The 26078-nt window shown below is 34.0% G+C and overlaps 1 protein-coding gene across 7 annotated transcripts in view; it reads right to left on the bottom strand.

Moving 5' to 3' along the window:
- Positions 1 to 26078, bottom strand: part of LRRC7 (leucine rich repeat containing 7) — a 501952-nt gene that overhangs the window by 194552 nt on the left and 281322 nt on the right. The window contains exon 8 of one of the 7 annotated variants that reach the window (XM_067726543.1): positions 8755 to 10891. The exons of the other annotated variants lie outside the window; for them this stretch is intronic. Coding sequence (XP_067582644.1) covers positions 10885 to 10891 — 7 coding nt within the window. The 3' untranslated portion in view covers positions 8755 to 10884. Of the gene's footprint in view, positions 1 to 8754; positions 10892 to 26078 lie in introns of those variants that run through there. 7 annotated transcript variants of the gene reach the window in all.

Below are 26078 nucleotides of genomic sequence, written 5' to 3'. Positions count from 1 at the left end.
CTATGTAAAGAAGCTTTCCTAGAACATCAGTGAAGTAGTAGGTAGAGTCTGTCACTATCTCCTAATTTAAGAACTATTAAAATAGACATTGATTCTGAGATTTACAATAAGGACCCAGAAGTAATGGAACCTCTATTACGGTGACTTCTAATTCCATGTGATGTGTTCTTTTGAACTAATCAACACCACTGGATCTTCTCTCTTCATATCACTTCACAGGCAACCAACTCATCAATAATATCACTTCTTAGTTAGAGCAGGGGTTTTCAGACTATGGCCTGCAGGCTAAATCTGGTCCACTGCTTGTTGTTATATAGTCTACAAATTAGGAATAGTTTTTATATTTTTAAATAGTTGAAAAAAATCAAAAGAAGAATAATATTTCATGACATGAAAATGATATGAAATTCAAATTTTTCAGTGTCTATAAATAAAGTTTGGAACACAGCCATGCTTGTTTGTTTACATACTGTCTTTGGCTGCTTTTGTGCTACAATGACTGAGAAGTTGTGATGGAGACCCTATGGCCTACAAAACTTAAATATTTGCTATTTGGCCTATTGCAGGAAAAAGTTTGCTGATCTCTGATTTAAAGTGACACGTCTTATGGAAATGTTTGTGTCCCCTCAAAATTCATATGCTGAAGTCCCAACCCTCAAGGCAATGGTATTTGGGGGTGGGCCCTTTGGGAGGTAATCAGATTTAGATGAGGTCATAAGGATGGAACCTCACTTACCGCAATTGGATTAGTGTCCTTATGAGAAGAGGAAGAGAGACCAGAGCTCCCTCTTTCCCTGCCATGTGAGGATACAGCAAAAAGGCATACTCTTCTAGCCAGGAAAAGGGCCTTGTCTGGGGGACAGAATCAGCCAACACCTTGATCTTAGGCCTCCAGCTTCCAGAAATAATTTCCTGCTGTTTAAACCACTCAGTCAAGGCAATCTGAGCTGACTAATACAATACCTAATATTTGGAAATTATAGGCTTGGTAATATTTTAATTGGCTGCCCAGCATCTGGCATTTTGGTCATTTCCACTTTAGGAAACTTGATAGGATGAAAAGCTTACCTACTGAAAAGGGAAGAGCAGCCCTGACAGCTGACAGCTGGTAGCTAGCCTGGTTGCTACCACCAAACCATAGTATTTCTCTGCTGATCATAAGCAATTACACAAAATTATCAGTTGAGAACTCTTCAGACGATGATGGAATAAAAAAAAACAAGTCAACTACAAAATCAGACCTGGATAGAGACAAAAGCAGACCTTGTGCTTCTATTACTATAAGGAATTACTACTTCTTCTCCAATGGCAACTCCAGCTACTCTCCATTCCCCTGGTCTCAAAGGTTAAAAAATGCCCAAATCTCCAATAACCAAATGCCCCACTTTCAGAGAATACCTGATCTAGAAAAATAACCACATTCTTAAACCTTCTCCAAAATCACCTAAAATACCTCCTAACTCCCTCTTACTGAGGTGCTCCGTGGTTTTCCAGGGTATGCAGCCTCCCTTGCAGCAGCAATTAATAAACCTAATGTTGGTGACTAAGTGTACATGGTGGTTTTTGGCTGCTGGGGATCAACATCCTTTTTAGAAGCCACATACCTGGTTTTCAAGTCTCTCTGGCATCAGTGAATTGGGGACAGGGGCTCTACAAGTCAGACACATACTCCCTTCTCGCCACAGAAGCTAACTGTGGAGAATTCATTATGGCTTGAGCAACAGCAGCAGCAGCAGCAGCGAGAGTAATACGTTGCAGGGTGATGGTGCGTAACAGTGGTCAGTACCCAGTGCTTGCAGGGTGCCGGTGCAAACTGTGGCATTCAGCATTCAGTGGTGGCAATGATGGTATGACACCACACTGTTCTTTGAAAAATTGCTTTTGCCTTTTTTCTAAGTTTCACTTGTTGTCTTATAGCCCATTCTTTCATTTATTCAATGTTCTATCATTAAAGTCTCTTTCAACTTAAATCATGCAGAATTGGTTATCGTGTGGCTAGTTAAGAACCTGTTGATACTGGAACAACATTCTACATAGTATCCCCCTAAGCAACTTCAAGCATTTGATGACCGAAATATAACTCTCTAGTCACAGATGCTCTTCTAAGTTCCAGGTCTAATTTTTTTTTTATTGTTTACTGAACAGTTTTGAATATACCATATGAACTTCCAATGTATCATGTTGGAAACAAAATTAGTCATCTTCCCAGACCTCCTCTATTTCCTGCCTGTGAGTTGATACTACCTAAATCAGAAACCCATGACTAATTATTCACAAGTTCTATGGATTCTACTCTCTTTGAAATCTATTTCTTCTCATCTCTATGGTCATTGTCATAGCTCTAGTTCAAAGTTTTGTTTCTCCCATGAATTACTTCCATGGCCTCGATAACTGGTTACTGTGTCTTCCATTGTGTCCTCTATAACACACTCTCCACTTCAGAGCCACAGATATCTTTTAAAAATGTAAATTATATGACGACAAATAAAATTTCATTTGCCAGAACAAAGTTGCTTCTAGAATAAAAATTCACATGATACTGGCATGTTCAGAAATGCTCTTGAGTTACTACTTCCAGGATATGTTCAACTGGAATGTGTAATGGTGTCTGTGTTTCTGTCCAATAGAGATCCTTTTTGGTCACTATTGTAAGCAAGAAGTGACTCTGCTAAAGGGAGTTTTAAAAACCTCTGCCAACCCTGTAGCACCAAAGTGTCACAGTGTAAGTTGATTCTGTGAAGCATTTATTTGTTCATTTAACAAATATTTATTAAGCATCTACTATGTATTAGGCTTTATGCTAAGATATAACACTGTAGATAAAAGTAAAACAGATAAAACCTCTGCCCTTGTAGAGCTACCATTTTAGTGGGAGAGATGTATGAGAAGGAAATAAGCATAAATGTACAATATAGCATGTGGTGAAATGCGCTATGAAGAAAATAAAGCAGGGTGAGAACGATTGAGATCATCTGGAGAGCTTCTATTTCATATAAAGTGGTCAGAGAGAGCCATTGTTGAAAGTTAACATTTTATCCAAGTTCTGAAGGAAATGAAGAAATGTTATGACATAATGTAGTGTATATAAACACAGAAGACTATACTGTATAAAATCATGACTTACATAGTTAGACTGTCTGGGATTAAATATGAACTCTGTCACTTACAAGACCTTATAACCTTGGGCAAGATATTTAACATTCCTGTGCCTCAGTTTCTCCATAAAATGGGAACAATATGAGTATCTACATTGTTGGATGGTGCATCTTAAATAAGTTAGTAGATGTAAAGTGCTCAGAGCCCATGGTAAACACTCAAAAATAGAAGTTATTGTTAGTTTGAAAAATGTATGGTAAAACAAAGAACTGAAGTTAGGAGGAAAAACTTTTAATATCACACAATATAATCCATAATTTGTAGACAGTAGGGGAAGCAAAACCTTCAGTAGAAAACAAATAATGAAGACTCAGTGGCTAAACTTGGAGCAGGTACACAAGAAACCAGAAAGAAAAATTATGTATCATTCATCCAACTATTCATTGAATACCTACTATGTACCAAGAACAGTGCCAGACAATGGACATGGAGGTAAGAAAGTTAGATATTACCTTCTTTTACAGAAATTTTATAATTTGACAAGAAAGACATACAGTAAAATAGTAATTACAGCAAAAGGTGTAAATGTAATGGTATAGAATGTACAAGGAGGATATTATAGGAGTATAAAACTGGAATATTAATAAGAGCTATGAAATAAAAAGCATACATGCCAGATAACATATAGAAAATTATCTAGACTGAACCAAATTATTTCACTTTTACTTTAGCTGTTTAGCCTCACTTTTACTTTAACTGTTAATCAAAGTGTAAGATACCTATAGAAGAGTACGTAGCAGAAGTGTAATGCTCACTGAATTTTCATATACTGAACTGGTTACCCATGTAATCAATATCAAGATGAAGAAACAAAATGCTTTCAGAGTCCAAAAGCAGTCTCCCTCATGCACCCTTTTAGTCACTAATTACCTCCCAAAAGATAACCACTATTATAATTTCTGGTAAGATAGACTAGTTTTGCCTCACATTATATTCTACATAAATGAAAACATATATATTCCTTGTGCCTGACTTCTTTCCTTAAACATTCATACAGAGACTTGCACATGACCATTCAGAGCAGCCAACTCGTAACAGAGAAAAACTGGAAAAAAACTTTCAACTCAGATATCCATCAAGAGGGGAAAAGGTAAAGAAATTGTGCTATATTTATACAGTGGAATACTATTCAGCAATAAAAATTGATAACCATTATAACATAGACAAATAAAATAATAATGCTCATTGAAAAAAGCCATATTCCCCCCAAAAAGATAATATACTCTAAGATAATATTTACATAAAATTCTGGAAACTAATTCTTCAAACTAATCTGTAGTGATAGAAAACAGAATAGTATTTGCCTGGGTGGGGAGTGAGTAAGCAGTGCCATGAGGAAACGTTTTTGGGCGATGGATATGTTCATTATCTTTTCTGTGGTAATGCTTTTGGTGGTGTATATATGTTTCAAAACTTATCAAATTGTTACTTTCAATATGTGCAATTTATTAGATATCAATTATACTTAAATAAAGCTGTTTTTTTTTTAAAAAAAAGAAGAGTTGGATACTTTACTAACAAATGTTTCCAAAACTTTCCCAAATTCAATATGTATTCAAATCTCTAAAAAAAGATATCATCACATATCCTTAAAACTTCAGTCCAGTTTGAGTGAACTCTACCTTGCTGTGCCATGGTTATTAAGAACAAGGCTTCTGAGTCAGGCTGCCAGGGTTAGAATCCTTCCACCTCACCTTACCAACTTTGTGACATTGGGTAAGTAATTTCTTTATGTTTCAGTGTCCTTACTTATAAAATAAGGATGGTACTAATACCTACTTCAGAGAGTTAATGTAAGGGCTATATGAGTTAATATATGTAAAGAGTTTAGAACTCAATAAATATTAGCAATTATATGACCTATAAGAGTTAAATTCTAGTGCCTATATTAGGTAAAATTAAATGGCCAGTATTCCTTGCAAAATTCACTGAATTAGGCTTATTTCTCTTTATTGATCTAACCATTACACTGGCATACAAAACACTACTTGAATAGGCTTTTCTCTACTTTTCAAACCCCATCTCTTTTTATGCACAAGCCAATACATACAACACAAATGAATCTCCTAGTACTTTGCATAATTCATCAGTTTCCATTCATCTCTCTGCTTTTGCACATGATTTTCCTTGGCTAGACTATCTCTTCCACAGAACCAAAAACTCAGTGAAAGGGCTCAATATATCTTTGAAATTCTCAACACATAGTACAGTGCTCAATTGTAAGTTTTCAATAAATGTTGGGCAAGTTTTCCTTGATTCTAATTTTCATTCTCTTATTGAGTTTTCCGTCACTGTGTTAAATACATTTATTTCTTGTGCCCTAAGCTTGGTATTAAAGGAATATACTGTTTTGCTCTTCTGTTAAAATTACTAAATGACAAAACTAGGACAACAGTTTATAGATTGCCATCTCAGTGTATCCATATTTACTGCTGTTTTTTAATCCTCTTTATTTCCAAGTCTTTTTTTTTTTTAACAATTTTAGATGCCCATATAAACCTGTTGATCCAGAGAGAAGACTGATGAGAATTACATTCTTCTGCTTTTTCCTAAAAATTTTCCAGTTTCTATTTGTTTTCCTAAAGAGTAAAATGTATATCAATTATGTACACAGAAAAAAAAGTTTGATTTCAAGCATGATCAATTTTATATTAAAAAGCAAATTTAGAAATATCTTAGAGTAACAAATGCTTTGACGTTAAAAGCTACGTAATTTCTATATTTACTTATATCAAAAATACCGAAAGCACATTGTTCAGTAATTACTATAGAAACATCCTGAACTACTTAACTGTATTTTGTGGTAATTACCATAGAAAAAAATTATATTTCAAAGTTTTACCAGTTGTGAAATCCTTCTGCAAAGCATCAACTTAAAATGAAAATTGCAATTCTAAACATTTGTCCTCAAGAAAAAATATAACATAGAATTAATGTACACCAATAAATAACATAAGCTGACACAAAAATCAGTGCATTGTCTGCGGGGCTAAGAATATTATTTATATAGTGGCAAATAACATTAAAGTTCTTATTACCTGAATGGAAAATATCTTTTATGCCTTCCTTACCAGGTTAATGTGCAGATCAAAAAATTACTATTGAAAGCTTTGAAAAATGTAATACACGTTCGCTGTATAAGGTATTGGTACCTTTACAATCTTGTATGTTAGGAAATGCTAAGGAAGAAATCACCTTGATTTTAAAAGGTTGGAAAGATAAAACTGATAGTTAAAGACACTCAGCCATAAATTAAAGGCAGGAACAAAACCTTACATTATCACAAATAAACTGACACTCATAACCTTATGAAACTCATTGATCATCTCCTTAATTTATCATTATGAGGACTGAATGGTTAATCTGTGATTCCAGAACCCCAAACATACCCTGATGTATTTTTTTTTTAATGGAAAACACCTCAAAAGGATAAGCAATTCTTGCCATATGTGACAAATATCTATAATCTAGAAGAGGCATTTATAGGATTTGATTCCTAATCAAGTACCTTGGAGATAAATCAATCAAGAACAAAATCAGCATAAATAATTTGAAGTTGCTAAAAATATCATTTAAGCAGGACTACAATCTGTACGTAAAACAGTGAAGTCAGTACATTATGGAGCACAGGAGAGAGAAATGGGCTTGAATCCAGGTTCTGCCACTTTCTACTCTGCTTAATTTCTGAGACTCAGTTTCCTCGTCAGTTAAAAAAAGTGACAAGCCATACCTTACACTGTTATAAGGTTTAATAAAATAAGGTTCGTGGATAAAGAGCCTAGTATATCTACTAAATAAATATTTGTTCCCTTTCACTGTCAAGGAATTCAAGACCACTTATGCGCTAAAACAATTTTGTCTAGATTACTGTTTTACTGGAGGGGAAGACAAAGACTGAGATGTAGTGCATATGACTTCATCTATCTTCAGTGCCAGCCACTCACAAGAGACTGAAAAAATGTGTACTGCACTGTGTATTTGCTTTATTTATGAAATGTTGCTGTAACATTTATTTTCTCTTTTTTGAGTTTTTAACTGCTGCCTTGAATGCCAAATCTTCCTTATTACTCATGTAGTCAAAAATTTTTAGCAGCTGTCAGTTAGCCAGGACCACCTCAATCCACCTTTCAACTTTTACTTCCACTGCTCATTTTAACTTATCCAACCGTCAGCAAAATCAGGGCATTCCGTAACTATGCCCTGTACGTTCTTACATCCTTCATTTCCTCTGTAAGTATACTGCTGCTTTCTTCCCAATAGTTGAAATATAACTTCCCCTTTAAAACCTAGATCACATGTTCTCAAATATGTCCTCCTTACCTCTCCCTGGAAGTAACCTTATTTTCTTTAAGTATTTGGGGGGATTACTTTTCTTCCTTTCTTTTCTTTTTTCTTCATTAGCTATGCATACTATTTGCAAGCCACCATTCTAGGTATTCTGGAGAATGAATAAAACAGCCTACCTTGTCCTCAAGAAATCTACAATTTAGAAGAATGTAAAAGGCAAGTACATAAATAAATAAGACAGAAAGATAGATGTATAGGCCTGATACATTGGAAGATTAAAGGATGGATAGTAAGAAACCAGTCAAGTAGGTGAAGAGAGAAGAGAAAGGGCAGGATCATTACCTTACTTAAAAGATATCTGGTAAATTTTAGAATGATGGACTAAAACTATATTTTAGTAATTCAAATAAAAGTGACACCTATACAAGTACTCAACAATATTCTAGTAGCCTGAGTAATTGAGACCTCTGGTTTTCTGCCAATAAATACATATAAATTATCAGTCTTTATCCAATTTATACTGATTGCTGTAGCAGAAGCAAATAATATAAAACTGAAAACACCTAATATAACTTTGTTATGTTTTGTTTATGACTAAAAATTTGTAAAATAATCATATTCTTTTGTGACAAAATTTAGATCTCCAGGAAAAGTTGACTCGATTTAAAAGAAAATAAAAATGGCAGAAATCGTAGTTGGTAAAATTTGATATGAACAAAAAAATAGGGATGGGAGAGTATATGAAATTCTTAATAAACATGCAGGAACCTGTAATTTCTGAGAAACATAGGGAGATGTATTCTATTTTCTAAGACGCTGCTAAGAGCTATAAAAGTTGCCTTCTCTTCATGAGATGTAAATAAGATGTTGAAAGGCAATTCAATATGTTGCTCAAATGGTGGCCCAGGTTCCCAGGAGGGACACTTATCTTACAAAGAAGGAAGGGTTTCTGTTGTAATACTTGGTATCCTGGAGAATGGGTAAGCACCTATTGTGCTGCCTTCTTCTTAAGAGTTATTTTTGTTTTAGTTATTATTGTAGATTTAGTCAAATTCTGGTTTAATATCCATATTCCACTACCCATGAATGTATAAGCAATAGAATATATTTCTAAAAGATAGCTCAATAGGAGATTACTGTTATTTCAATAATAACAAATGTACATAAACACATCTTATCCTTTTACCAGTTTATCTAGTTTAAAAAAATATAGAGAGAAAGGCTAAAAATTATGTAACTTTATGAAATGAACACATTTAATATTTTTGTTAAATTGGTATATGTGACTCCTCTTAGCATAAAAGATTAGAGTGCCATAAACATTGTGAAGGAATTTATAATCACTTCCACTTGTTGGAACACTACAGTGACATAGCATGAACAGTGGGCAAAAACGAATTAAGTATCATATTCAGTGGTATTTGATTTAATTTTTTACTTTTGTAATCACTTCTCATGATGCGGTTTTAAACCATTCCAACCCGATAACAATTATTTGTTACTTGTTAATGTCTTTTCCTTAAGAAAAGTTTCCTTTATCCTATATATACCAGGTCTCAATTGTAATGTTATCATAAGACCAGGAATGCAGCATGGTTTACTGAAGTTAGGTCACGCCACCAAAATAATTATCAAACAGAACTACTGCACTATGCTGCAGATTTTAACTGCAGCTCTGTAAGACTTTTAAAATTTAACAGTGGAAAATCCAGTTCCTTACTTGGAACATGATAGAGGAAGAAGTATTTCTTAAATACTTTAAAGCTACTTTCATGCAGAATGTTTTAAGTAATCTTGAAAATGGCATTTGAAGGACATGATGAGAGCACATTATAAAACTATACTAAAATAGCACAATTTGTTTTAAAGCAGAGTCAGAGATTTACTTTTGTGTTCTTAGAAGAGCAACATACCTTTCAATATACAGTTTCTAGAGACATATGCAATATATTGTGAAAATGACAGAAGTAAATGAGTATATGACACACAGGTAAAAACTATGTTGTACAAACTCAATTAAGTAGTTTTATGAATTTTTACATAAGATCTTTATAAGTACTCATGGAAAAATCAGTGTTTACACAATTTTAACTAAAAAAACAACATCCACTTTCAAATATATATGTACTTTTTACAAAGGTCTATGCATTTAAGGCCATTATTTTATAAATTCATATAATTAAAATACATTAGGACAGAATGGAAATATTCAGAAAAGTACATTTCAACTCCGTAGTGTAGATTTGGCAAAAAATAACAATTTGTAATTTCCTAAATAAGGAAATAAAACAGAAAAAAACAAAACAAAAAAAAATAAAAATACTATTAAGGTCAATGTATCTATCCTGCTCATATCTGGTTTATGCAAAGAATGTTCAAATTATATTTAATCAAGCAATAGTTCCAATAGAACTAGTATAAATTCTTTATATCATGCCTTGTTCCAAAAAGGAGTGAAGATGGGGTGAAGAATGAATTTGTTGTACTGCACCAAGATGAAGATCTCTGGATGCTGAATTTCAAACTCTTCAAAATTTCAATATGAAATATAACTTACTTTTCTAAGTCAAATGTATAACATGTTAAAAGCAAATGCACCCATTGTGTCAATTTTTATTTATTTTGCAAAGACATCATTACAGAGGTTCATTCTACAAGCAAATTGAAATGTTATAAGTCATTGAACTGTATAGATAAGGCCAATGTGGTTAATTAACAAATGTGTTTTATAGCTACAAAATAACTATTTCACATTAAATTACATAAAATGAAAGGATATATAAAACCAATCAATCACTGGCCTTTCATATTTTGACTGGGACCATCTGGGAATAATCTTTCACTTTGCAAAATAAGTTCACAATGGAATATCACTAGGCGGTCCACACAGAAAACCTGGGCAACCCTATTCAGTCTCTGAAGTATATAACTGACTAGAGAAATTCTCTTATTTACTTCATTAGGATGTCTTTAAAAATGATGGTTTATTCTGATCTAGTCAAAAAAATTTATACAAAAATTATATGTGACAGCAGCTTTATATAAACTAAGAGTGAAATAAACTGGACAAAGATATGAGTATTAATGTTTTTCTAGACTGATAAAATTTCACGTTAATTGAAAGTTAAGGCAACTGAACACACTTGGAAAAAAAATCAGGTTGCTCTATATTAGTCAGAAATGTTATTGTTAAGCTTTAACAAAGACCAAACATTTTGCATAACACTAGGCAGTAAGAAGGCAGCCCCCGTCAGCAGGTAGCACACCAAAAATGTTTGGTTTCATAATACAGTTTGGGAGAACTACCTCTACAAAGTCTATTCGTGCTGATGCTCCTGATGCTGCCATTTCTGGTGCCCGAAAGCTGCTGCCTCCACATCCTCTGTTGTAGGTGTCACTGTATAGTCTCAGGCGATTGGGCAAGGGGCACACTCTGGATCTTCAGATGCTAAGATGAGAAAAATCAATTTCAATGCCCAAAAGATGGAACTCCTAATGCAGAAGGCAACTAAAATAGTTACCAATTGGTCCACAGCACAGGGACGTGAAATTTTTGTTTGTTTTCATATAATTCTATATAAATAGGTTATAAACAAGATTTTCATAAAGTGGTACAGTTCTAGGATTAGACAAGTACTAGATAGGATAGAAACAGAAAATCAGACTGAGTGGTATTTGACAAGATGACTAAAAACATGCATACTTCCTAAAAGAAGGAAGCAAAATATTCATATAAAAATCATTGCATAATAAACCAGTCTCATGAAAATAACTTGCTTAAACTTTTATTTCCAAGGTTATTTCTACTCATTTAAATTAACTCTACAATAACAAGCACTATTGATGTCTGCTGTTTAAGGCAGAACACAAATGAGTCCATTGGTATTTTACTCTGAGTTTGTGTCCCTTTTTCTCTTTGAAAATAACAAAATTTGGTTTATGAATGTCCTCTGTTAAATAAAATTTTCTTTTCAAATTTATCAGTTCCCATCATATGTAGAATAATTCAGCTTAATCTATAGTGTTTAACAAAAGCTCTTATATGAGATAACAATACTGAAGAAATCAGTGAGATACAGAAGGGAACATACTGTAAAAAAGTACATTTTATTATATTAAAAGAATTTTGAGTGGAAGAATGTTTTGGGTTGTAAAAAATAATCATTCCTTCTATTTATTTTTTACTAAATATTTAAAAAACAACTTTTGCCCAGTATCTTCATGTTTTAATAAAAACATGTGAAATTTGTATCTTGAAACATATTTTTAAAAAATAATTGATTTGATTTTTTAAATGATATATGCATATATGAGAACAAAATCATTTACAAAGTATTTACCATCTCTGGAAACACAGCAATAGCTCAAATTAATATACAATGAGTTTTGAATTAAATCAGTAAAATAACCATCATTTTTATTTTAAAAATTGGCATTTTTATGACAGTCATTTATACAGCTTGTGCACCTGAATCCACTGTATATGATATACTGTAAAGTGACATATGATCAGAAATTATAATGACAAACTCTTACTGAACATAATTTTTCATCAGGAGCCATCCTGAATCAATTAATCATGCTATTACTCTACCTTAATTTTTCTCTCCTTTATTTCCAGAAAAGTCACCAATCGCATATTTTAATTAATGACTTATACATATTTCACTTACAACTTTGATGTACATTTTATTCAAATTAATTAAATGCTACAATTTTACTAACATATGATTTAAAAATTGGATATGCATAAATAGCAAAACAAAGCAAATTATGTTTTCCCAGATAAATGCAATTATGGTTATAACATAATATTAAATGATGACTGAATAGTTTATCTGCATTAGAAATTTCTCTTTGCTCCAGTTAGACTTACATTTTCAATTAAAAAATAAAAACATAATCTTACATTACAATATTTTTTCATACAACTGAAATTAATGCACATTAATCTTAAAGCATTTTCATAGTAGAAAGAAAGAACTAGAGTCTTCAAATCCATATGATTATTAATTACATTGTAATTTGGCAAATGTTCTAAAAGTTGAACAATTCAATGCTTACATTAGGTAGATTAAAAATGCACATAGACTGAGCAAAAATTACCTATCTGTAAGTTTAATTGACAGGCAATACACATACAGATTATTTGTGAGGATATTTTGTCTCAGATTCTGCTAGACTTTTAGTTTTATTTTTGTATTTTTAGGTATAATATTAAACAGTTATTTAAAGAGGTGTTTAAGGACAAATTGATATAGCTATTTCACATTATCTTAACTCTCCCAATATATGTTTATTAAGTTCACATTCTTAATTTAGTGATAGAAGGAAAATATCAACATATGCCAAGTGTTACAAAGATGTTATATTTCCTATTTCATATATACCAGTATGTTTTATAAATTAGATGAGGATAATTCTATATAGCTCAAGTTCAAGCTCAAGTTGAATATAATTGTGCACTTTGTGTATTTTTCTTAGATAATTTGAAATATGCAACTGGATATCTGCCAAACTCAAAACAATGAAATCTTAGTGTTTTGTTTCAGATCTTTCTGCCTTATCATTTGACCTTCCCATAAGGCATATAGATTATTCAAGAATGAATTTGTTTCACAGAATAGTAATATAGCAGTCAGTAATCTCATCCCACTATTGAACCAGCCAAAATTCAACACTAGCTGAAAGCTTTAAGTATTACAGCACACAATTTGGCTTTAAAGATAGTGAAGCTAGGGCACAAGTACAAATCATTTTCTTTAAACATCACAGTGATCAAAAGATAAATCTTTATAATGGCAAGTGACATTTTATTCTTTAAATACATTGCATAAAATTTTCCAACCTATGTGTCATTTTCAGTATAAGATTATTAAAACTCAATGGATTAAGAATGTGCTTTTGTTACAAAATGCAGTCATCTAACAGAATAGTCTTTAGCTGACTAGTAAGAAAATTTAAAACATATATTATTATATATATAAAAGTTGAATTTTATATATATATAAAAGTTGAATTTATATATATAAAAGTTGAATAAATAAAATTGTGTCCAAGCTAAATCAGCTTATGAAATTCCTTTGCTTTAAAATATTCCATATAACATTTTGAAATATTTTGTTGATATGCTAAGGTATTTCAAAGGCACTTAATAAATAAATGTAAGAGTGTTTTCTCTACGGCCTCCAAGTCACTACAGGATTGCATTAAGAGATAGAAAAGAGAGGAAGTGACAGATTCTGTTTGGAGAATTGAATAAATAATTCTAAGAGATAATCTGTGATCTAAGTCTTTATGTTGCAATAAAAGATTACCATACAGTGAAAAAGAGGGAAATCTAGGCACAGGGCATTACATGTATGAATTTATTAAAATTTAAAGCAAATAACTTATTGGAAATGGCGAGATATTCTTTCCTGAAGAAGCTTAATATGGAGAGGATTGTTAAAAGATGAAGCAACTTGTCAAGTGTCCTTACATACTTATTTTTATACTTCACTTTTTTTGTTCAACTGTAAAGAAGGTGTTTCGGGTGAAATTCTTACTTGTGGTCTTGATCCTGAACCCTAGTAACATTTTCTAGGAAGCACCTGGCTTAAGTTTTCTTCTCTTTCTTCTTCAGTGTTATCCTCTCCACTTTTTCCCCCCTTTGGGCTGCATGCAATCTACATCTCTGCTGCCTCCTCTTCCATGTACACCTTATGCCTAGCTCATGTCCACATTTATTTCTTGTTCATTGAACTAAAATTTATTGAGCATCTACTGTGTTCCAGGCAATGTACTAAACAAAGGAGAGCAAGATGGGTTGGTCTCTGTCCTACTTTCTTCTCTTCTGAAAAGGGTAGTCTATTTTACCTCCTCACCATTCACTCACCAACCCACAACTCTCTGGAATTCTAGTCCTTCCAAGTTAATAAAACTGCCTCACTTTTAGGGAGTTAGTATTACTAGTGGTTAATCATGCCAGTTTTGGTGACAGAAAGAAGTCTAGAGCTGACTTCCACTGATCTGCTGCTGTCTGTTGATCTTGAGATAGTACTTTGACTTTCCTGAGCCATTGTTTTCTTAATCTGTAAAACAGACATAATAACCCTTCTCTCAGTCTTAAGTGAAGCTCAAAATGAAATATAATTATATGTTTTATAATGCTTCGCCCAGAGTCTAGCACATAGAAGTTCAAGGAATTGTCAAGTATCCACGTCCAAAAGTCCGTCTAATTCCAAATCCAACTAACATTTCTCAGTTTTTGTCTTTAGGATCTCAAAGCTCTCTTTGACTATTGATTATTCCCTTCATCAAAACTCTCTACTTCCTTAGATTCTATGATGAGGCACTCTTCTGCTTTACCTCACGTTTTCATATCTCCTTCATGGGCTCATTCTCTGCCTGATCTGTAAATTTTGGTTTTCTGTTCTAAGTCCATTGCTCTCATCACTCAGATACACTGATCTGCTCCCACTGTTTCAAATAACATATGTACTAATGATGCCCAAATCCAGAATTCCATCCCAACAATCTGTCTTTGAGCTCCAGATTCCTATATCTAACTCTATACTAGGTATAGAATTGAATTTTCTCAAATTGAATTCATTATTTCCCCTCTAACCTAGCTGTTCTCTCTGGAATTATTATGATTACATGTGTTTTACATTCATTGATTTATATACATTCACTGTTCTAAACAACATAATGATTTCTTGCCTACATTATTAAAACAGCCTGTTCATCCAGCTTTTCTCCCTCAAATCCATATTCCACATGGTTAACAAAGGAAATTTAACCATATCACTCTCTGTTATGTGCTGAATTGTGTCTCCCCTTCCTCCAAATTCGTATGTTGAAGTCTTAACCCCTGGTAACTCAGAATAGGACTGTATTTTTAAATAGGTCTTTAAAGAGGCCATTAACTTAAAATGAGGTCACTAGGGTGGACCTTAATGTAATAAGGACACCAGTTATTGGTGTTCTTATAAGAAGAGGATATATGGACACAGATTCATGGAGGGAAGACCATGTGAAGACATAGAGAGAAGTCGGCTCTGTGCAAGTCAAGGTGAGAGACCTAAGAAGAAACCAGCCCTGCTGACACCTTGATATTAGACTGCTAACCTCCAAAATTGTGAGAAAATAAATTTCTCTTGTTTGAACCAGTCTGTGTTACTCTGCCGTGGTGACCCTAGAAAATGAATACACTACCCTGTGTATATATGCCTTTAACAGATGCTCAGAGTACACTGGATAGAATCTCAACATAACAAGCTGTCATAGGGCTAACACACCTTCCTATCTAGCTTCCTTTCTGACCACTCTCTGACATCATGAATGTTTCAACAACCCTCAACTGCTTACAGATCCCTGTGCACACTGTATTCCTCACTTATGTACCTCTATTACTATTATCCTCTTCATCTGGTTAATTTCTATCTAGACCTTTAAAGTCAGCTTAATCATTATCTTTCCAGGAAGCCAACCCTTACACTAAATTAATTTTTGAGTAATGCACATAGAAAACTTACAAAATATAAATAAATAGAAAGATGGGGAAAAGTCACCATAAATGTTTAACCCTAGTAGGACCAATATAACTCTAATGCTTTTCTTTCTAGCCTTTTTAAGGCCAATTTTTACACAATTGACATTTTACTGCACAAACAATTTTGTTTTCTGTTTTTATTTGATAGGATATTACTATTTGAGCATTTTCTTATTAAAAACATAATTTTAATGACTTCATAAAATATCTCACCATGTTGACTTATCTCAATTAATCTAATCATTCTAGTAGAACTAGAAATTCAGCCCTGATTGCTCTGGGCTTAATAATGAATTTTATGGTATTATTCTCAAACTTTTAATTCTAGATTTCTCTCCTGGTCTTTGGATCTGTGTATCAGTTGGACCTCTTCATCAGAGCATTTCACTAAAACTTAAATCAGTCCCAAACTAAACTCAATATTTCTAACTAGTATCTGTCCTACCCCTTCTATCTCTCCCAAACCTTCTTATATGTCTGTTTATAGCACAATAATTCACCAAGTTTTCCAAACTGGCAACCAGTGGTTCATCCTGATGTCTCTTTTCCTTCAATCTTTCCCAACTCAAATTCAATCATTTACTAAAGTGTTTTTGACTCTGTATTTTAAACTATATCTTGTGTCTTTCCTCTCCACTCCATTGTTATTCATTTAAACTGGTCCACATGATCTTTAAGCTATTGAAATGTTCTCTAACTCCATCTCTCTGTCTCCAGACACCCCAATTCCTTCCTCCATAAATTTGCTTCATAACTGTCAATGTAACTGTTAAAGATTCAAAGTGATCATGTCACTCCTTAACTTAATATTCTTCAGTGGATCATTGAATATTTCAACACCATGTTGTGACCCTTTAAATGGCTCTGTACTTAAGGTTTTATATGTTTTATTCAATCCTTCTTGCACTCCTCTGAGGGAATCAGCTGACTTCTCCATTCTTAAAGAACTTCTCTTAAAGAACTTTCTTGTGACTCTTTACTTATGTATCTGTTCTCAGACTGCGAACTTGCAAGAACAAGTTATAAAACTAAAAAAAAATTGCTAACAGATCTAAATATCTATGTTGACAAAAATCTTCACTGTAGGTTCACGGTAGGAAGGATATTAAAAGAGAAATAGGAGACTAAAAACTAAGCAACTTGTAATAAAATCACAACCAGAAACAAAATAAAAATATTTTTTATATTTCTAAGTTCCTTTGGCATGGAAACGTATGATAATTTTGTAATAGAGCCTTCACTAAACTAATGTATTTATACCAGTGTCCCTAAGGGCCTGAAAAAATATGACGTAGTACTCCAACTGTGAGTTTAAATATATATGTACACTTTTCAAGCTTTACTAGATTCACAAATGTTGGAAAAACTAAACATATTGCTAAAAATATGATTATTCTAAGAATAACTCAATAAATCACAAGCAGTAATCAATAGAGGTACACATTCATCATTTCAAGCATGGAATCTTAATGGAGCCTTGACAGTAAGCAATAATTACCAGAGGAGTACTAATGCAGAATTGATATTCAGTGCTAAGAAATTAATTTTGAAGCTAATTGAAAAGAAACTTTGGTTTGAATAACACCACTATAAGTAATGGTTATTGTTATGATTTTTATTATGAATTTTAAGAATGTTCTGATGTATACCTTATATGGGACACCTGGTAATACATATATTCTTAAGGCAGAATTATAGTAAGATGTTTTACAAATAGAAAATGGTAAGTAACCCTTGAAGTCAGAAGGTCTGTGTCTAAAAAGTCTGGATGCCATCAGATCCCAACCTTTAAAAGTTCTTTAAATTTACTTTGGGAGGATGAAAGGACACACCGTTCTACCATCCAGCCTGCTGCCGTGGGCCACACATTGCTGGTTCTTCAGATTCTCTTTAGCTTTATGGCTATACTTCCAGACCCTGCAGCCACCCCAAGCCTGACACAGCAACCCTGTCTCCCTTGAAAACCACATCTCCCATAAAAAAACCCCAAACATTAGCTGTAGTGGAGAGGAAGTAGGAAGACGACTCCACTTTCTCTCATTTTTACTATCTATTCTTTTCTTTTCAGACCTAGTGACTTACACACACACACACACACACACACACACACACACACCCCAAATCTCCTTTTTCCATTAGAAGACTCACTGACCTTCCTTTCCAATATTTGAGTGTTAGAAATGATAACAGACTTATAGAAAAAGCATCTTGTTGAATTTATCTTAGGTTTCATTCCTTTGTCATTTGAGAATTTGCCACCTTGACAAATGCAAATCAACTCATGATCAAGTGTTAGATAAGATATATTTAGACACAGTTATTCCTTTCCAAATATTCCGTATACCCCAAAATGTTCTTTTCCTTTTAGCAGTAGCACCTAGGAGTTATGTCTTCAGTCATTACTGTTGGTGGATCTGAAGTTATCCTGTTCACAGGTTGATTTTTCGGATAATTCCTGAGGTGACTGGTACTTTGTTCAGATACTCTGCCTCTCTGTCATCTATATAAAAAGAACTGTCATCAGTGGCTCACTTATTCTGAGACTCTTAAGGACCTTACTTCTTTGGCTGCTGGAATCTAATCTAATTGGCTATTAGTGTTGACTCCTAAAATTTCACTATTGCTTCATTCTATCAGCCACCCTTAGTTCTTCCTCCTAATAATTAGGGTTCGTGTAGCCTAATGCTTGATATAGCTGGTACTTAATGAATATCTGTTGAATATTGGATGGGTGTTTTACAGATGATCAACTGACACCTCTACTAGGACCATAGCTGGTATAATAAGTGCCTGCACTAGTAATTAGCTTACCCTTTTTGGACAAGGGAAGTTATTTTCTCTAGATTTGTTGTGGGTAACGTGAAAGTAGTTCCCCTCTGCTAGGATGTTCTCCAGTAGAATAACTAGAATCACCCTATTTTTATACTGGGTTGGCCAAAATGTTCGTTCAGGCTTTTCTGTAATATGTTACAGAACACCCGAACGAACTTTTTGGCCAACCCAATACTTTCTGTTCAATACTCATTCTGTCCTTAATGGCTAACTGCAGCAAACAACTTTCTGCTTGCAAACATGCTGAGAGTTTCTCAAGGACCAGCTTATCTTTGTGCCCTCATGTTCCTCTTCACTAGAAAAAAATAGTCAACTTCCCTAGCAGAGCAGTTGTTGTCATATACTAATTAGTAAGTCTAAGCCTGCACTATATTTTATTTGTCTAAATATTCAAATTTCTCTAACATATGGTATTGCTCCCATGATTCTATGTATCTAGTGAAAAAAGATTGTCACCATACCTTTTTCTTCTTTGGTTACAGAGTTCCTACTGAAGATTAGAGGTTTTTAATACCCTTTGTTTTCAGGGTTAATATACTTTGTTTAAGTTGGTGTTTCATCAATGGTAGAAATCTTGCAAACTGTCCTTCAATCTGATAATATGATTGCTATGTTGCCTTACCTTCTAACATTTCAAACATAGGGCTATGGATAGTTAATGTTTTTTCCTTAACAACAAACATGGAATATATTTAGTGAACTTATTACTGAGTGCTACCCTCTATAGTGCTTGGAAGATTTAAATGTCTTCACTACCCTTCTGTTCTGGTCAATATATTTTTTCCACACTTTTTTTTTTAAACATCTTTATTGGAGAATAATTGCTTTACAATGGTGTGCTAGTTTCTGCTGTATAACAAAGTGAGTCAGCTATACATAAACATATATCATCATAGCTCCTCCCTCTTGGGTCTCCCTTCCACCTTCCCTATCCCACCCCTCTAGGTGGTCACAAAGCACTGAGCTGATCTCCCTGTGCTATGTGGCTGCTTCCCACTAGCTATCTACTTTACATTTCATAGTGTATATAGGTCCATGCCATTCTCTCACTTTGTCCCAGCTTACACTTCCCCCTCCCCCTGTCCTCAAGTCCATTCTCTATGTCTGTGTCTTTATTCCTGTCCTACCCCTAGGTTCTTCAGAACCGTTTTTTTTTTTTTTTTAGATTCCATATATATGTGTTAGAATATGGTATTTGTTTATTCTTTCTGACTTACTTCACTCTGTATGACAGTCTCTAGGTCCATTCACCTTACTACAAATAACTCAATTTCGTTTCTTTATATGGCTGAGTAATATTCCATTGTATATATGTGCCACATCCTCTTTCTCCATTCATCTGTTGATGGACACTTAGGTTGCTTCCATGTCCTAGCTATTGTAAATAGAACTGCAATGAACATTGGGGTACATGACTCTTTTTGAATTATGGTTTTCTCAGGGTATATGCCCAGTAGTGGGATTGCTGGATCGTATGGTAGTTCTATTTTTAGTATTTTAAGGAACCTTCAAACTACTCTCCATAGTGGCTGCATCAATTTACATTCCCACCAACAGTGCAAGAGGGTTCCCTTTTCTCCACACCCTCTCCAGCATTTATTGTTTGTAGGTTTTTTGATGATGGCCATTCTGACTCGTGTGAGGTGATATCCCATTGTAGTTTTGATTTGCATTTCTCTAATGATTAGTGATGTTGAGCATCTTTTCATGTGTTTGTTGGCAATCTGTATATCTTCTTTGAAGAGATGTCTATTTAGATATTCTGCCTATTCTTGTATTGGGTTGTTGTATTTTTAAATATTGAGCTATAGAAGCTGCCTGTATATTTGGGAGATTAATCCTTTGTCAGTTGCTTCATTTGCAAATATTTTCTCCCATTCTGAGGGTTGACTTTTTGTCTTGTTTATGGTTTCCTTTGCTGTGCAAAAGCTTTTAAGTTTCATTAGGTCCCATTTGTTTTTGTTTTTATTTCCATTTCTCTAGGAGGTGGGTGAAAAAGGATCTTCTTATGTATGTCATAGAGTGTTCTGCCTATGTTTTCCTCTAAGAGTTTGATAGTGTCTGGCCTTACATCTAGGTCTTTAATCCATTTTGAGTTTATTTTTGTGTATGGTGTTAGGGAGTGTTCTAATTTCATTCTTTTACATGTAGCTGTCCAGTTTTCCCAGCACCACTTATTCAAGAGGTTGTCTTTTCTCCATTGTATATTCTTGCCTCCTTTGTCATACTGTCTTCATTAGTGTAGCTTTGTAGTATAGTGTGAAGTCAGGGAGCCTGATTCCTCCAGCCCCATTTTTCTTTCTCAACATTGCTTTGACTATTGGGGGTCTTTGTGTTTCCATACAAATTGTGAATTTTTTTTGTTCTACGTCTGTGAAAAATGCCATTGGTAGTTTGATAGGGATTGCATTTAATCTGTAGGTTGCTTTGGGTAGTATAGTCATTTTCACAATGTTGATTCTTCCAATCTAAGAACATGGTATATCTATCCATCTGTTTGTATCATCTTTAATTTCTTTCATCAGTGTCTTATAGTTTTCTGCATACAGGTCTTTTGTCTCCTTAGGTAGTTTTATTCCGTTTATTCTTTTTGTTGCAGTGGTAAAAGGGAGTGTTTCCTTAATTTATCTTTCAGATTTTTCCTCATTAGTGTATAGGGATGCCGGAGATTTCTGTGCATTAATTTTATATCCTGCTACTTTACCAAATTCATTGATTAGCTCTAGTAGTTTTCTGATAGCATCTTTGGGATTCTTTATGTATAGTATCATGTCATTTGCAAACAGTGACAGTTTTACTTCTTCTTTTCCAATTTGGATTCCTTTTATTTCTTTTTCTTCTCTGATTGCTGTGGCTAAAACTTCCAAACCTATGTTGAATAATAGTGGTGAGAGTGGGCAACCTTGTCTTCTTCCTGATCTTAGTGGAAATGGTTTCAGTTTTTCACCATTGAAAACGATGTTGGCTGTGGGTTCACCACTGAGAATGATGCTGGCTGTGGGATATATGGCCTCTGTTATGTTGAGGTAAGTTCCCTCTTTGCCTACTTTCTGGAGAGTTTTTATCATAAATATGTGTTGAATTTTGTCAAAAGCTTTTCTGCATCTATTGAGAGGATCCTATGGTTTTTCTTCATCAATTTGTTAATATGGGTTATCACATTGTTTGATAATGAAGAATCCTTGCATTCCTGGGTTAAACCCCACTTGATCATGGTGTATGATCTTTTAATGCGCTGTTGGATTCTGTTTGCTAGTATTTTGTTGAGGATTTTTGCATCTATGTTCATCAGTGATATTGGTCTGTAGTTTTCTTTTTTTTGTGACATCTTTGTCTGGTTTTGGTATCAGGGTGATGGTGGCCTCTTAGAATGAGTTGGGGAGTGTTCCTCCCTCTGCTGTATTTTGGAAGAGCTTGTGAAGGATAGGTGTTAGCACTTCTCTAAATGTTTGATAGAATTCGCCTGTGAAGCCATCTGGTCCTGGACTTATGTTTGTAGGAAGATATTTAATCACAGTTTCAATTTCAGTGCTTGTGATTGGTCTGTTTATATTTTCTATTTCTTCCTGATCCAGCCTCAGGAGATTGTGCTTTTCAAAGAATTTATCCATCTCTTCCAGGTTGTCCATCTTATTGGCATATAGTTGTTTGTAGTAATCTCTCATGATTCTTTGTATTTCTGCAGTGTCAGTTGTTACTTCTCCTTTTTCATTTCTAATTCTATTGATTTGAGTCTTCTCCCTTTTTTTCTTGACGAGGCTCTCTAGTGTTTTATCAATTTTGTTTATCTTCTCAAAGAACCAGGTTTTAGTTTTATTGATCTTAACTATTGTTTCCTTCATTTCTTTTGCATTTATTTCTGATCTGAACTTTATGATTTCTTTCCTTCAGCTAACTTTGATTTTTTTTTTTCTGTTCTTTCTCTAATTGCTTTAGGTGTAAGGTTAGGTTGTTTATTTGAGATGCTTCTTGTTTCTTGAGGTAGGATTGTATTGCTTTAAGCTTCCCTCTTAGAACTGCTTTTGCTGCATCGCATAGGTTTTGGGTCGTTATGTTTTCATTGTCATTCATTTCTAGGTATTTTTTGAGTTTCTTTGATTTCTTCAGTGATCTCTTGGTTATTTATTAGTGTATTGTTTAGCCTCCATTTGTTTGTATTTTTTACAGTTTTTTTTTCCCTGTAATTGATAGCTAGTCTCAGTGTTACGGTTGGAAAAGATAATTGATACAATTTCAATTTTCTTAAATTTACCAAGGCTTGATTTGTGACCCAAGATACGATCTATCCTGGAAAATGTTCCATGAGCATTTGAGAAGAAAGTGTATTCTGTTTTTTTTGGATGGAATGTCCTATGAATACCAATTAAGTCCATCTTGTTTAATGTATCGTTTAAAGCTTGTGTTTCCTTGTTTATATTCATTCTGGATGATCTGTCCATTGGTGAAAGTGGGGTGTTAGAGTCCTCTACTATGGTTGTGTTACTGTTGATTTCCCCTTTTATGGCTGTTAGCATTTGCCTTAAGTACTGAGGTGCTCCTATGTTGGGTGCATAAATATTACAGTTGTTATATCTTTTTCTTGGATTGATCAATGATCCCTTGATCATTATGTCATGTCCTTCTTTTTCTCTTGTAATAGTCTTTATTTTAAGTCTACTTTGTCTGATACGAGAATTGCTACCTCAGCTTTCTTTTGATTTCCATTTGAATGAAATATCTTTTTCCATCCCCTCACTTTCAGTCTGTATGTCTCCCTATGTCTGAAGTGGGTCTCTTGTCGACAGCATATAGATGGGTCTTGTTTTTGTATCCATTCAGCCAGTCTATGCCTTTTGGTTGGAGCATTTAATCCATTTACATTTAAGGTAGTTTTGATATGTATGTTCCTATTACAGTTTTCTTAATTGTTTTGGGTTTGTTATTGTTGGTCTTTTCCTTCTCCTGTGGTTCCTGCCTAGAGAAGTTCCTTTAGCATTTTTTGTAAAGCCGGTTTTGTTGTGCTGAATTTTCTTAGCTTTTGCTTGTCTGGAGAGATTGTAACTTCTCCGTTGAATCTGAATGAGATCCTTGCTGGGTAGAGTAATCTTGGTTGTAGGTTTTTCTATTTCATCACTTTAAATATGTCCTGCCATTCCCTTCTGGCTTGCAGAGTTTCTACTGAAAGATCAGTATCAGGGGATTCCCTTGTATGTTATTTGTTACTTTTCCCTTGCTGCTTTTAATATTTTTTCTTTGTATTTAATTTTTGATAGTTTGATTAATATGTGTCTTGGCGTGTTTTTCCTTGGATTTATCCTGTATGGGACTCTCTGTGCTTCCTGGATTTGATTGACTCTTTCCATTCCCATATTAGGGAAGTTTTCAACTATAACCTCTTCAAATATTTTCTCAGAAACTTTTTTTTCTCTTCTTCTTCTAGGACCCCTATATTTCAAATGTTGGTGTGCTTAATGCTGTCCCAGAGGTCTCTGAGGCTGTTCTCAATTCTTTTCATTCTTTTTTCTTTCTTCTGCTCTGCAGTAGTTATTTTCACTATTTTATCTTCCAGGTCGCTTATCAATTCTTCTGCCTCAGTTATTCTGCTATTGATTCATTGTAGAGAATTTTAAATTTCATTTATTGTGTTGTTCATCATTGTTCACTTGCTCTTTAGTTCTTCTAGGTCCTTGTTAAACATTTCTTGTATTTTCTCCTTTCTATTTCCAAGATTTTGGATCATCTTTACTATCATTACTCTGAATTCTTTTTCAGGTAGACTGCCTTTTTCTTCTTCATTTGTTTGGTCTGGTGGGTTTTTATCTTGCTCCTTCATCTGCTGTGTATTTCTCTGTCTTCTCATTTTGCTTAGCTTACTGTTTACACATATTCTTAATAGTACATGTTTGAAGCGGTGTTGAATATTACCTTAGACTTTAATTTTTAATTTTGTCAAGGGAATTCATCCATCCATTCATCCATCCAGCCATCTTTCCATTTATTCTACATACTTGCTACTGTTCTAGGCAAAGGAGATAGAAATATTAAAGACACTCTGCCACAAAGGAAATCGTTGGCCTGCAAGGGAAACAAGCAAGTAAATAAACAGTTATAGCACAACAAGATAACCTTTCTTTTGCTAAGAGAACACAGAAAAGGGATGGCTGAGCCAGGCTGAGTGAGCTCAGAAAGGGCTCTCTGGGGGAGTTCATCTCCACTGAATTATAAGTAAGTGAATCACTTAATCAAAGAGTAGGAACATATGTACAGGGCAGAAGGAACAACATACATAAAGGTCAAGAGATAAGAGTGTAATTCAGGGGTGACTGGAGCATAGAGTGTGAGGAGGGGAAGAAGAGATAGTTGAAGGGTAGGTCATAAATGGCCATTATCTTAAAACATTTAGATATTTGTTCTTGAAGGCCATTGAAGTTATTAATGATTTTAATGTAGAAAATGAGTTAATATTTGCACTTTAGTTTTGGAAAAACATAGTGGAGGGTGCAAGAGTGGAGGCAGGGAAATAGATGATTTTAATAGCTGAGGCATGAGGCAATGATAACCTAAACTAAAGCAATGGTGATGGAGATAAAGAGAAGGGAAAACAGATGAAAGTCACTACTTATAGTTGTAATTTTAGATTTATTTATGTGATTATTTGATTAGTATATATCTCTTTTATTAAATATAAGATCCATGAGTACAAAGATAGGGTTCGTTTCAGCCTACCATCGTATCTTCTATGCCTAACACAGTGCCTGGCACACAAGTGCTTAATAAGGATTTGTTGAGTGAATTTGATAATGAATGAATTTAAAATGTGCATTCATGTTAAATGCATATTATGAACTGAACAGTGTACAAGGCAGCGAAGATTCAGTGCTGAATAAGCTATGCAAGATTCCTGCCCTCAAGGAGAAATTTTAGAAAGGGGAGAAACAAGTAATAAGTGAGAGAATTTGCGATAGTAATCAGTGTTACAAAGAAATTAAAATAGGGTTTTTGGGAAGTTCTGGGGTGGGAGAGGCTACTTTAGATGGAAGGGTCATCAAAGAATTCTAGGGCAAGTGACATTTGATTTAAGATATGGATGATAAGAGAGGAGTCAGCCATGGGTGGCTCTGGGAGCAGACAGTTCCAGACAGAAGGAAATGAATAAGCAAATTAGACAGATTTGACAGAACTTGTTGACTTATTGGAAGAAATAGGCCTAGGATGATTCACAGGATCTAGAAAATGTTATTTCTATTCTTTCTAAATGAGCTTGGGAATACTGGAAAAAGTACTGGCA

Source organism: Pseudorca crassidens, chromosome 2 (genome assembly GCF_039906515.1).
Source record: "Pseudorca crassidens isolate mPseCra1 chromosome 2, mPseCra1.hap1, whole genome shotgun sequence".
Lineage (NCBI taxonomy): Eukaryota > Metazoa > Chordata > Mammalia > Artiodactyla > Delphinidae > Pseudorca > Pseudorca crassidens.
The sequence above is the reverse complement of the archived record's forward strand: the minus strand, read 5'-3'. Positions and strand labels throughout refer to the sequence as shown.